Source organism: Phragmites australis, chromosome 13, assembly GCF_958298935.1.
Source record: "Phragmites australis chromosome 13, lpPhrAust1.1, whole genome shotgun sequence".
Lineage (NCBI taxonomy): Eukaryota > Viridiplantae > Streptophyta > Magnoliopsida > Poales > Poaceae > Phragmites > Phragmites australis.
Genome location: NC_084933.1, coordinates 20,413,037 through 20,425,745, shown reverse-complemented (window position 1 = coordinate 20,425,745; position 12,709 = coordinate 20,413,037). Strand labels below are relative to the sequence as shown.

The 12,709-nt window shown below is 47.4% G+C and overlaps 2 protein-coding genes across 2 annotated transcripts; one reads left to right on the top strand and one right to left on the bottom strand.

Moving 5' to 3' along the window:
• Positions 1 to 6,766: 6,766 nt before the first annotated feature.
• Positions 6,767 to 9,451, top strand: LOC133889112 (protein-L-isoaspartate O-methyltransferase-like). Its single transcript, XM_062329573.1, has 4 exons — positions 6,767 to 7,192; positions 7,932 to 8,199; positions 8,332 to 8,496; positions 9,023 to 9,451. Exons 1-4 carry the CDS (start codon positions 7,046 to 7,048, stop codon positions 9,271 to 9,273), a joined length of 831 nt encoding a protein of 276 aa, XP_062185557.1. The 5' UTR covers positions 6,767 to 7,045; the 3' UTR covers positions 9,274 to 9,451.
• Positions 9,452 to 9,603: 152 nt separating this feature from the next.
• Positions 9,604 to 10,658, bottom strand: LOC133889113 (uncharacterized). Its single transcript, XM_062329574.1, has 2 exons — positions 10,120 to 10,658; positions 9,604 to 10,004 (listed from the first exon to the last, which is right to left on the bottom strand). Exons 1-2 carry the CDS (start codon positions 10,609 to 10,611, stop codon positions 9,696 to 9,698), a joined length of 801 nt encoding a protein of 266 aa, XP_062185558.1. The 5' UTR covers positions 10,612 to 10,658; the 3' UTR covers positions 9,604 to 9,695.
• Between the last annotated feature and the right edge of the window lie 2,051 nt (positions 10,659 to 12,709).

Genomic DNA, 12,709 nt, shown 5'->3' with positions numbered 1-12,709 from the left:
TTTGTTAAAGGTTTGTACCATTGAAAAATGATTCCTAACCCATGGCTCATGCTAACAAGTAACAACAATTCCATTTCTGCAGTTTAACTCTACAATTTCTCTTGCAGAGGCTATTCAACGTTTTGCTTTTATCGCTGAAGCAAGTAAGCTACTGTTATTGAACCCACCCATCTGGAGCGTGTATTGGCCGCAACTACTTTTGGACTTTTGAGGTGAGCTTCCAAATCCATTTATCTGGGCCGCATTACATCGCTAGCATAACAAGATAAAGATGCCTAACGGCCTATAGTTTTTGCAAGTTGCATCAGCAGAGTCATGTGACTGATTAATGTGTTGTAGACACACGCAGCTTCTACATCAGCTGCACTTCAAGAGGAAACGGTTGTGGAAGACCTCGATTCGAGATCTCCTATGCCACTCGTATAAGTTCTCAGATCAAACAGTTGATACGTACAGTATAACAGTTATAATATCACAGTTAAACTTCGTACATAAATATTATGGTTTGTAGTACAAAAAGTTACAAACCACACTGTATATTATAAACCTGTCTGAACAGCCAGCAAACTCAGCGAAAAGCAAAAACCCAAAACCACAAGCAGCTAGAGTGCGAACGCGACTTCTAAGACTACTCTTCATCCTCGCCTTCATCTCCGACGAAATAGGCATCGACTTCCTCATTTGAATGACAGCAAGAGTGAGTATAGAAGATACTCAACAAACCCTATACTACTTTAACGTGTTTGATAGATGCATAAAGGGGTAATTCAAGGATAATTCTTTACGATTTAGTTCTAAGCATAAAATAGTTTATGCAAGTATCCAATTACATCATCTATGATTTACTTTAAAACAGTTTAAATAGTTCAAAACCAGTTAAAAAGCTATATCAGGGGATTTTTTCAAACCTAGGAGGGCCACGCCTCACTCCGTAATCTCTATCATCACATTTAGTGTACCTCTAGTACCACATAGCTTCTGAAAAATTGAGCTAGGAACCTCATCACGCGGACATCTAGTATACACGCTCACTCATCAAAACACACGCATCCGGAGTCTAGACAAAAAGGTTATGCTTTCGCATGTCCATGACCAGACACAGCTATTCAAATAGTTTTAGACTCTGTAGAGGTGGTACACTGTATCCATGTGATATGCTCAGCCTCCAACTGTTGCAAGCGGAGGAGCGAATCATACCGAGACACTCCAATCAACTTTCTTGTTGGACTTTTCTACGAGATTTACCCCCAAAGCATCAGAGTCCATATATTGAAGGTCAGTCCACTTTTTAAGTCTAGACCGGTACTAGCAACCTTCAAATAGAGGGACAGATAGTCACTTGACTACTCGCTGCTCTCGGCCTCCTAGTATGATGCTCAACTCAGTCCGGTGAAGGAAAGTCAAGTTCTGCCCATTCAGGACGTATGGTTGCATGGGGGTTGTTAAGGTATGGCTGTGAAATGACTTGGTTCTTAAACAGTTAGAGCAGATATCTTTCGGCAATGAATATCAAAAAGGTAACTCAAGCCTCCAAAAGCATCTTCGTCCATAGTACTACTCTACTTGTCCCTACCAAAACAGTTTTCACCTATTTTTACACATCTCCCACCATATCCCACATGGCATCAAGGATTTCATAACCATAACTGAATTCATGGTATATGAGTTAACATTGATAACAGTAAATCGTTATCTATGAAGAGATGTATTTTAAAAGCGATGCCTCCAAGAAAACATATTCAATCATAAGCATGCTAGATATCAAGGCGTCGTTCGTTATTAATATAGATAACGACAGGTATCCTAGGGTGATATGTATTCTAAATGATGACATGTTAAGGCATGATGATTGTTTGATAGGATTAACTATTATAAGTAGTTGGTAAAAGCATAATACATAGCACATGCGATAATAAGTCAAGTTTTAGTTGATCATATAGATTATTTGAGAACATAGGCTTAATATGATCAAGGATACAGGACTTGCCTTCTCCGAGGTATTCTTCAAGATCTTGGTTGTAGTTAAGATATTCCTCGCTCCTGACATTTTTTGTGCAGCACTCGTAGAATTCTAGTAGTTCTACAATTGTGACTACGATCCTTAATGGGTTATACTAGGGAAGAATAAAATAACACCAGATAGAAAGGAAAATGAGCCCCATGGATATCACCCTGTGATGGATAGATATATCTCAAATTTAGATAAATTTCGATGAAAGAATCACTAGAATCGGAGTCAAAATGGAGAAGTTATGACTCATGGAGGATTTAATCTAAAATTAAATCGAGAAATTACAAATTTGTACTATTCATGAGTGGTTCCCACAAGTGGGACCCGCTAAATAGTAGTCTAGGCCCACATGAACTGTGACTCGGTGGGAACAACATGAAGAGTGACTCGGTGGGATCCACATGAATAGTACCAGCTGGGTCAAGATGAGCTTAGATTGGGCTAGGTCTGGGCTGGGCGGCCGGGCTTAGGCTACACAGTACTGGGCTGCACGGTGCTACCCTGTATGGGTTTGGCTAGCTTAGCGGGTTTGGCTAGGCCTGGCCTGGTAAGCCGGCGGTGCACGGGCTAAGCGGCGACCTGTTTGGGTGGGCTATGCGACATGCGAGCAGACCTAGCCACACGCGTGCAAGCACGCTAGCGCGCCAGCTGAACTGAGCAGCGAAGGGGGAACGACAGCTAGCAATCGCGATGGAGCCACACCGATGAGCTCGTCGAAAACAGGTTTCCGCCGAGGTTTCTCGACTAGATGCTAACGCCGGCTGCCTATGCGCTACGGGGAACTCGACTAAGGGCTTATCGACAATGGCCCGAGGCTGGAGCGGTGCCAGATGGCGATCGAAGAGGGTCGAGGTGACAGAGAAGAATCGGATAGCATCTCCTCTCAACTACACGTGGTCAACCTGCACATAAAAGGGGCCTGGAGCTCCCTGGGCTATTCGACACGAAGGCTGGACCACACACATGGGCATAAGCATGCCAATAGCGAGCAATCGCACAATGGCGAAGCAGAACATGGTGCTGCACGCGGCTCGTGGGGAAAGAAGCATGGAGGCGACATATGCTACCTAGGAGGGTTGCGCGAGAGGACAGGAAGCTCACCGAGATCGCAAACGGTGATGTGCTGGATGGCGGACTGCGATACGTTGTCGCGTTGGCGGTGGAGTGGCTTGGCTCACGGTGCAGACGAGCTTGCGTTGGGCTCTTGGTCGATGGAGAGCGGCAAGGGGTCGACGGCATCCCCCTCGAGCTCTTGGGCAGTACGTGGACGATGGATTGTCAACGACGAGCTGCGGTGGCATGCAATGGCGGCGGCGGTGAAATGGGGAAAAGGGGAAGGAGAGGGGTTGGGGCTGCGCTATTTATAGAGGGAGAGGGAGCAGCGAAGCAGTGCGGTGCTCGTGACAACGTGCGGTCATCGGTGAGCAGGGCGGCGTTGAGGTGGTGCTCATCTCATTTCCTGCAGCATGGGCACGAAAGTCACACGACTGCAGGCACATGGGCAGCAGGCTGAGAGGGTAGAGAGAAGAGAGAGAGAGAGAGAGAGATAGCAAGAGCGCGGAGGGGTGTCGCAGCGATATTTCCTGGAGGAGGGGGCGGCTGTCGCGCTGGTGAATGGTGCGGCGTGATGTCGCGCTAGAGGAGGAAGGAGAGGCGCGGGCGGGTGGCTGATACATGACATGTGGATGGTCACGCGCGCACGAGCGAGGGCGAGCGGGGGCTGGCGAGCGCAGGGGGGAGGTGGGCTGGTGGCACAGTTGCGGCCTAGCGCGGGAGAAGGAAGGGGGAAAGGGAAGGGAGGCTGAGCCGGTTGCCGTGGGCCGCGCAAGAGAGAAGGAATGGGAGATTGAACCCATGAGAGAAAATGGAAAAGAAAAGGAGAAGGAATTTTGGGATGAACTCAAATGAGGTATTTGAATTCAAATGAAGGGGAGATTGAGCCCATAAGAGAAAAAGAAAAAGAAAAAGAGATGGAATTTTGGGATGAATTCAAATGAGGTATTTGAATTTGGTTTTGACTTTGGGTTAAGATCAACTCAAACGAACATATTCAAATTTTGATTTGGATTTGGATCAAGATCTTCGAAAGAGGATTTCAATTCAAGGGACTTGAAATGAGCTGAGGGAAAACTAAGAGTAGATTTAAAATTAAGAGACATTCAATTTCAAATCTCCACCGAAAGAACTATAAAAATCATAAATCAATGCATAAGAACCATTTTAATATAGGGAACATTTTGGAAATAATTCTAGTGCATTGTTGAAACACTTAGCCAAGTAATACATTTGAGTATGTATATGCATATATATATATATATATTCTTAGTTGGCTTATATATATATAGTGAAACTTGTTATTATTTAATATGTTAAAACTTGAGATGTTACAGGTTGGATACAGATGGTTAATCAGCGCAGCAGACCAGTTGTGTCAGCAGGTGGTGTCTATCCAATGATGATGCTCTTGACTGCACGTGTAGTCTGTAGCTTCAAGAAACTTTCTTTTGCAGTAGTGTAGCTTCGAGAAACTGGCGCTAGAAAAGTACTCTGATGATGTATCTTTCTGAAATAGTCGTAAGTCGTAACTTGCTTTAAGAAATTACAAATGCAGATCAAGCATGTGCCAGGTCGAGTAGCACTTCGAAAATTTTAACCGGGCTCCGGCCCAGTTCAGAAGATGGAACATTGGAGGGAATGTGTTTGGTTTCGAACCAATCTTTGCCAAAGCTTGCCTTACTCTCAAATTTGGTTAGTTACCATATTTCGGTAAGATTCCCACCTTATTTGCTAATGCTATTTTATTTGCTTGATGTTGGAGTATAAATTCGTCTTGTTCTAGCAAGTACGGTGAGAGTTTCTTCTAATGAGTAGACTTAAGTTTGGAGACGAAGTTTGAGAGTAAGGAACACCACGAATGTATTGATTGTAAAGATATAGACTGGGCTAAGGGGGAGTATCACAGAAAAACTCTGCGATTATGCTCCTCCGTGCTATCTTGAATGTGTCCACTTTTTTCCTCCTTTTCTTAGGTGACCACGACCCCCTATTTATAAGGCAGTACGTAACTTAGTGTATAAGTTATCACAATGTACAAATATCTAGGACCTAGCCAAATTACTGGATCTTATCATGGATAACTACCTTTTATCCTATATAGAAGATAAATATCTATCATGGTAACTATGTTGGTCCTTACCCTTTGAGGGTGAGCCGGATGCCAATTACGGCCTGGTGCCGCTCTGTCGGGGGTATCAGTACGACTTTCATCATGTTGGGGTGTCAGGATAAGCACCACTTGCATCGGTATTTATCACCTATCACTTTGTGTCAGGTTGGCGGCAAAGAGGGGGGTGTCATTTCTTCCCCGATGTTATCTCCAGAGGTCGGTCGTGTCTTTAGGCTTCGAAAGGCTGTATGGGCACCGGAGGGGCGGCCCGAAGGGGTCCGCAGCCCTTAGGGATAAGGCATCCTGTTAAGTTTGGAGGCCGAAGGCTCCGAAGGTACTTGTTGTAGCTCCTAGTCTTTGGAAGGCCATGTATGAGCCGGAGAGGTGGTCCGAAGGGACCTACAGCCTCCGGGGATGGGGCCTCCTGTTGAGTCTGGAGGCCGAAGGCTCTGGAGGGTCCTTTGATAGTGACTGCCGACTATTATCCTCAGGTTGGTCTATTTTCTCCCAACACTTGATAATATTTGGCCAAACCATGGCTGGCCTAGGCTTGGGTTGTTGGTGAAGTTGATTTATTTCTTACCCATCATATATCAAACTTTAGGTTTATCCTTGTGTCTTATCAAGACGGAATTTTTTTTCAGTAGTAGGAATACTTCTATTAATGAGATATCTATGGTAACTTCATTAATCTCTAAGTTTCGCATCTCTGGTCTTCAGTAGACGTTGTATGACTGTGTGTATATGTGTGGTGGTACGAGTGTGTGTGCGCGTCTGCGAATTGTAATGATGTTTCTAAAAAATACATTGATGGCCAAATTGGTGAGCAAACGCGTGTCGTGTCCGTGCTTTCGGTTTGCTGCGTGCGCTTAGGCCCTCCATAGTGGTGGAGCGATGCTGGCAAAATATTATTGTCCCCAGCTATCGGTTAGCATTGAGCCTCCCGAAATGTAGTATCCTGCACAAGGTAATAAATAGCAAATAACATGGTGGTAGCGGATTGGTGTCAGGTAGAGGATTGCGGATTGCGTATAGCGTGCGATATTGCGGACTTTAAGTTAAAATAGCAGGATTTTAAAAATATTTACAAATTTGAGGCGAGCAGGTAGCAGCCGAGCAACCGAAGCACAGACAGCGGTCGAGCAACCAAGGTACAGGCAGCCTGGCAGGGCAAGGTAGCGTTGGTTAGCCGTAGGCGGCGACCGGGGCTCGAGGCAGGGGTGGTTAGGGCAAGGGCGATGGCGGTGCTGGCTGGTGTGAGGCAGTGGCCGATCGTGGCCTAAGATCCTGGGCTGGAGAGTTGAGTTGGTCTACTAGATTTTGTAACGCAATGTAATGGTCCGCTAAATACTATTACAACCCACAATTGTGGCCCGATAAATCCTATTGCGATCCCTAAGTTACGAATCGTTACATTTTTACTCGCTATCTGGACGCGGTAGCAACAGCTATTTGTTACCTTATCCTGCATCACTCGAGGTCCACCAAAAAGTAAAACAATGAAGCTTCTCTTCATCTTTTCCACACCACGCCTCTATTTCTCTATCCGTCTCTCCCCTGCATGCATCAGCGCTGCTTATTTAAATCTTCAGGCACCGGCGCAAGAAGGTGCGCCGCCCCCAGATTTGCTGGCATTGCCATCGAAGGTTACAACACGAAGAGGGATGCTCCAATGTTCTCTCTCCTGTTGCGGCTTCGCTGTAAGCCAACACTGTAGAGGGCCTTACAAGCCAGTGCCTGGCTAGAACTAGAAGGGCCGGCACGCGCCGTGGAACTGGAGCGCAGCCTCCACCTGTCGAGACGAGGCTTCTCCAAACTGCCACCGCAGCCGACCTCCTCTGTTCTCCTCCCTTCCCCCTTCTCTTATAATGTGCCTGTCCCCCGCCCGCTGCCTCTCGCCCTCCTCCGCGCTCCCGCGCCGCTTCCTCTACAGCCTCCTCGGCGCCCCTACCCCTACGATTCCGTCACCGCCACAGCATCTGCTGCGGCGCTGCATCCCGTTCCACCGGATGGCGGTACGCACGCAGCGCCCTACCTCTGATTCCCCCCCCCCCCCCCCCCCCTTTTGGTCATGGAACTGAGTTGCAGGTTTAGTCTGTAGGCACTTAGATACTTGGCTTACTCTAGTATAGCCTCGGTTCTGAATCAAGACCTGATGTTAAAATCACCCTTTTTTGTTTGAGGGGAGCTCAAATTCACTGTTAGCCAGCTTCTCAGGTGTGCCACTACTGTGGAGGTGTCATCTCTTACAGAAACTTTTTGGTATATAGGTATCCACAAAGAAACATTCTTGGGGCCATTGGGCCATTTGCTGGCTGCTTCATGATAAATCCCAGTATGGCAATCCAGTTAGATGATATGAGGGTTCATAAAAAAAATACTAAAATTGAACTATCTGGATTTATACTGTTTAGTGTGCATCTATAGTTTGATGAGATTATGCTGAATGTACACCGAACCATACTGCAAGAGAAGCTAGTGGCAGTGAAATTTTGGGAAGGGGCATTCCCTCCTTTTAAATTTGTAGTTGCTCTGTGTAATATCCAAGTAAATAGACATAATTTGTTATTATTGTTAAAAGGAGTTGATGACACACTAATCCTTTCTGCTTATTTATGCTTCAGCACTTTTGATAAGAAAAGAAAGTGTAGTGATGTCAAACTATCACCGTGATCGTTTGTTCATTGCTGCAATTTTGTCCTGTTGCCATACATATAATGGAGCACATCTCACCATTTCTTGCTTAACTTTCAGCAATTTTGGACTCAAGGATCACTGGATAATAACAAAGCTCTGGTTGAGTACCTAAAGCAGTATGGTGCTGTTATGACTGAGAAAGTGGCTGAAGTAATGGAAACACTTGATAGAGCGTTATTTGTACCAGAGGGTACCCCTTACATTGACAGTCCTATGCCTATTGGTTACAAAGCAACAATATCTGCTCCTCACATGCACGCAACCTGCTTAGAACTTTTGAAGGATCATTTGCAACCTGGCATGCTTGCTCTGGATGTTGGATCAGGTCTGTTTGCTGATACTCTGTTCACTGTTTGTTAGTGTCCATCAGATGTCACGGTTGAATGAACAACTTGTCTACTTCTAGTTTTTTTTTCCCTAACTACTGTCATCAACATGCATTCCTATCACCTTGTAGGTAGTGGCTACATGACAGCTTGTTTTGCAATGATGGTCGGGCCAGAAGGTCGTGCGGTGGGAATTGAACACGTTCCTGAGATTGTTGCTTCTTCTATTGAAAATGTCCAAAGGAGCGCTGCAGCTCCACTATTGAAGGATGGATCGCTTTCTTTTCATGTTGCAGGTACGCTAACTGGCGCGGCTGTAGTATATTGGGCAATGAATTATGAAAATATAAAATCTGCACTTCCCCTTGTAAAGCTTTTTTAAGTTCACTCTCAGCCACTTTATTTTTCTTTGGTACACATGTTATGATGAAGCAAGGTTAGCTACTTTTGGTTCCTGTTTACTGGTATGCCATGCTGTTTGAGTACTTTCTAAGCCGTGATTTTCAATTTTAATGGTGTAGACATGCTCTATCTGTTTAGATAATGACACGATTAAGCAGTTTTCAGTACATTTTTTCTTCACATAGAATTGTGTCCTTTCTACTACATGTTGCAGTTGTGTCAAATGAAGAATATCAAATTATTACAGCGAAACACCTGTCCTAATTGAAAGTTATATTTAAATGTTGATCTTTCTCATCCTATCATGACTCCCAAGGGTGTTCTTGATGCTCCTTAGCTAGAGCACTCCACCTCTATTCATTCCAGTAAACTCTGAAATCACTTGGAGCTTAAGATGCATGTCCGTTCTCAAAACCGCAGATGGCAGGCTTGGCTTTCCCGACTCTGCACCCTACGACGCTATCCATGTGGGCGCGGCAGCACCAGAGATCCCTCAGCCTCTGTTCGAGCAGCTGAAGCCTGGCGGCCGGATGGTCGTACCTGTGGGCACCTACTTACAGGACCTGCAGGTGGTGGACAAGAACGCCGACGGATCGATCAGCGTTCGGAAGGACGCGTCCGTCCGCTACGTCCCACTAACCAGCCGCTCTGCTCAGTTGCAAGACCCCTAAGGCCCCTTTTTTTTTGTTTGGATTTCGACGTGTCTGTATATATCTCCATGATCCTATCTGCTCATGTTTCTTTTCTGACTAGCTAGGTAGTTTTGCTTCGGTCATGTATAGGGATGCAAGTGAGGTACCTAATAAATAATTCCGAGTCACTATTTAATTTATTTTTTCTTTAACTTAATTGGGTGAGAGTGAATTTTAATTTGTTTTTAGTTTTGGATTGATAAAGTGAACCAGAAAATGCAAAACTTACGCAACTTGCATCTCAGGTACTCATGTTTACCGCACAACGTCGGTACTGCTATCTGCAATAAAAGAACTTACGTCGGCGTATGATGTCTCACCTTCTGAGTTTCACCACTAATGATTATATAAACTGTACAAATCCCAATTTTGCACAGATTCTCTCAGTTCGGGATCAGGCTTTACATTGGTTTGAAGTTTCTATACGAGATGACGGCGTAGAACGGGTCGGAGCTGGCCATCCCGGCGAACAGCCTCATCACGGCGTCCAGCGGCGAGCCCGGCAACCCGCCGGGCGAGGGCAGCTTCCTGATCACCTCGGGCTGCGTGAACCCCTCCACGCATTGGAAGTACTGCGTCACGAGCTGGACGCGGCTGTTGGCGGTGCCCTCCCGCCACGCTCCGATCGCCTTCTCGTAGAACATCCGGGTGCTGAAGCTCACGATGCACACACCCCCCGGCTTCAGCACCCGGAAGATCTCCGCGAAAACCTCACCAGTTTAAGATTCATGGAGGCGTAATCAGTTCCTCCATACGTATATTAATAGAAAAAATGGTATTAACTGTGCATTTGTAAGAAGAAGATAAGGGGCACGATCTGTGTACCTTTTCAGGGGACTGCAGGTACTGCACGCTGACGGTGCAGAGCACGGCGTCGAAGCAGCCGCTCTCGAGCTCGAGCTCCTGCTCGCGGTTGAGGTCTTTGACGAAGAAGTAGTCGAGGCGCGGGTTCCTGGAGAGCTCCTGCGCGTTGAGCCCGTGGCCGACGACCCGCCGGAACTGGACCTCTGGCGGCAGGTGGCTGACCCAGGAGCTCATGAGGTCGAGCACGTCCCACCCGGGCTTCAGGCGCTCCCGGTAAAGGTCCGTGAGCGTGGCGATGAAGCCGTCGTCCACGTGCGTGACGAGGCGCGGGAACGCGTAGAAGTCGCGGTCCGGGCGCGGGTCCAGCTTCGCGCGGCCCTCGGGCGGGAGCACCAGGCGCCGGATGCTGCCGGCGGCAGCAGGCGCGGGGTCGTTCGAGCATCGTGGCGCGGGCGAGAGAGGCCGTGACCGCGGTCGCGGGCGCTGCAGCGTTTGGGGCGGAGCGCGGAGCATGTTATTGTGGACGGGAGGGAGAGTGCGAGCTCACTCGTTAGTCAGATGACGCGCTGTCTGTTTCGTCTAGTCGAGTGGTTGGCGTCTTGGCGCGCTCCGTGCGAGGCTGCGAGCGAACCAGTCATCCACAACTTCATCACGCACCGATGGGTGGCTCGTGAGGCATCGGCGGCGGTGCGCGGCGACGGTCACTGCAGAGGCGATTCCGTCGCGTCGCGTCCGGTACCTCCGTTGCTGTGGGACAAGGCTAATTCGCACGCGCAAGGGACAGAAGTAGCAACTTTTCAGATAGCCCCTCTGACTTTTCCTTTTTTAGAAAATTTTCCTTCCCACGTTTTTTTATTTTTGGAAAAGTTTTCCGAATAAGTTATTTGAACAAATTGTCTGAAAAAATTAACGAGAAAAGTTTTGAGAAATTTTTTTAAGTAAAAGTTAATAAGAAAAGTTTGCTCAAAAGGAAAAGTTTTCGATTTCTTTTTCCAAAAATGGAAGTGGGCCCGTCGGGGGAGGCGCGAGCAACGCACCGCTCACGCGTGCGAAACAGAATTTCTAGTTGTTGTGCTAGCCGGAACTCGGAAACTAGCACCACCTTTCCAAAATACAACTATCGTCACCAGCCTCCAATCTTACGTGGCGTGCCACATCCGCTGGAGGAGAACACCGAACCCCGCCACACAAGCGAACTCCTATCCTGGGACTAGTCAACGGCGAAGGAGCAATACATACAAGGGAAATGCAACTCCGCATCCCTATGCACACACGGTCTATCTCGACCGTTCACTTTTCCTATCTGATACTCATCCATTCGTTTATTCTCTTATCTGCTTCATTATTTTTTTCACCTATCCTCCGGTATGAATCTCAAAGCAAATGAATTTTCGTTGGAATCTTCATGTTCAACGGGCCAGGTGCGAAGCGAAGAATCCGCGACTTCTGACGAGCGTTTTCCAGCTCCCAAGTGTTACGTTCCCACTTCACTTGAATATATTGCTCACGTTAATCTCTCCCAAGTTCTTACAGAGGCGAGAGTTTAAGAGGAAAAACAAAAGGTTTGAACATAGGAAGAATAGAATAAGGGAAGGAACTGTTAGGGTACAAGAGGTTTGATCATAATTGTTTGCCTCTCTCTCCCTCAGCCTCCCTCTAAATACCGATCCTGACACTTCTCATTTGGCCAACACCGTATCAGGGTACACGCTTACGGGCTTCCTCGTGTGGCCCGTCTTCCGTTGGGCCATGGCACCATGTCCAGTCCTCGCTTCAAGATCATGTCCTGCTCCATTGCTTTCGTCAGCTGCTTCAGGAGTACCTGGGGACGTAACATTCCCCCTATCTTCAGAACCGGCTTGTCCCCAAACAGGTGCTCGCGGGAAACAGTGGCGGAGTTCGGGCAAGTGCTCCCATGTCATCAGCGACGCCGGTTGTCCGGTCCATTTGATTAGGACCTGCTCCACCGCTTTTGGACCCCAGTTGGTGCAGACGTGTGAGCATAATTTGCTCTAGTTGTGGCGGAGGCGTGTCATCCACCTCTGGTTCTGGTAAGGTCACCGGAGTTAATGTTGCCGGCGGGTTCGCGCGCCTCAATTAAGACACGTGAATCACCGGATGGATGCGGCTGGACTCTGGCAATTGCAATTTGTACGCCACTTCTCCAATCCGTTGCAACACCTGAAACGGGCCAAAGAAATGAAATGCCAGCCTACGATTAGCACGATCAAAGACGGAGGATTGAACGTACAACTGCAACTTCAGGAACACCCAGTTGCCAAGTTGGAACGAGCGCTCAGAGCGGCCCCAGTCCGCCTGATGCTTCATCCTTTGGCAAGCTCGATGGAGATGGTGTTGCAGCAGATCAATGCGGAGTTTGCGCTCTTTGGTCCATTCCACCAGCTCAGGTGATACACACACATATGAGTCTGCAATGCCAAAATGCCTTGGGTTGTGGCCATAGAGAGCTTTGAATGGTGAGCAACCGAGAGCAAAATGTGGGGAGTTGTTGTACCAAAACTCCACCAGCGCGAGCCACGCATGCCATTTGTTGGGGCACGAATGAACAAAGGATCTCAAATATGCCTCTCCGTCTGGCCATCCATTTGCG

Coding starts and splice junctions, on each gene's coding strand:
- LOC133889113 (XM_062329574.1), bottom strand. CDS start 10,611: ATGCTCCGCGCTCCGCCCCAAACGCTGCAGCGCCCGCGACCGCGGTCA. Junction 10,005..10,119: donor ACCTGCAGTCCCCTGAAAAG/GTACACAGATCG, acceptor TAAACTGGTGAG/GTTTTCGCGGAGATCTTCCG.
- LOC133889112 (XM_062329573.1), top strand. CDS start 7,046: ATGTGCCTGTCCCCCGCCCGCTGCCTCTCGCCCTCCTCCGCGCTCCCG. Junction 7,193..7,931: donor TCCCGTTCCACCGGATGGCG/GTACGCACGCAG, acceptor CTTAACTTTCAG/CAATTTTGGACTCAAGGATC. Junction 8,497..9,022: donor GCTTTCTTTTCATGTTGCAG/GTACGCTAACTG, acceptor TCAAAACCGCAG/ATGGCAGGCTTGGCTTTCCC.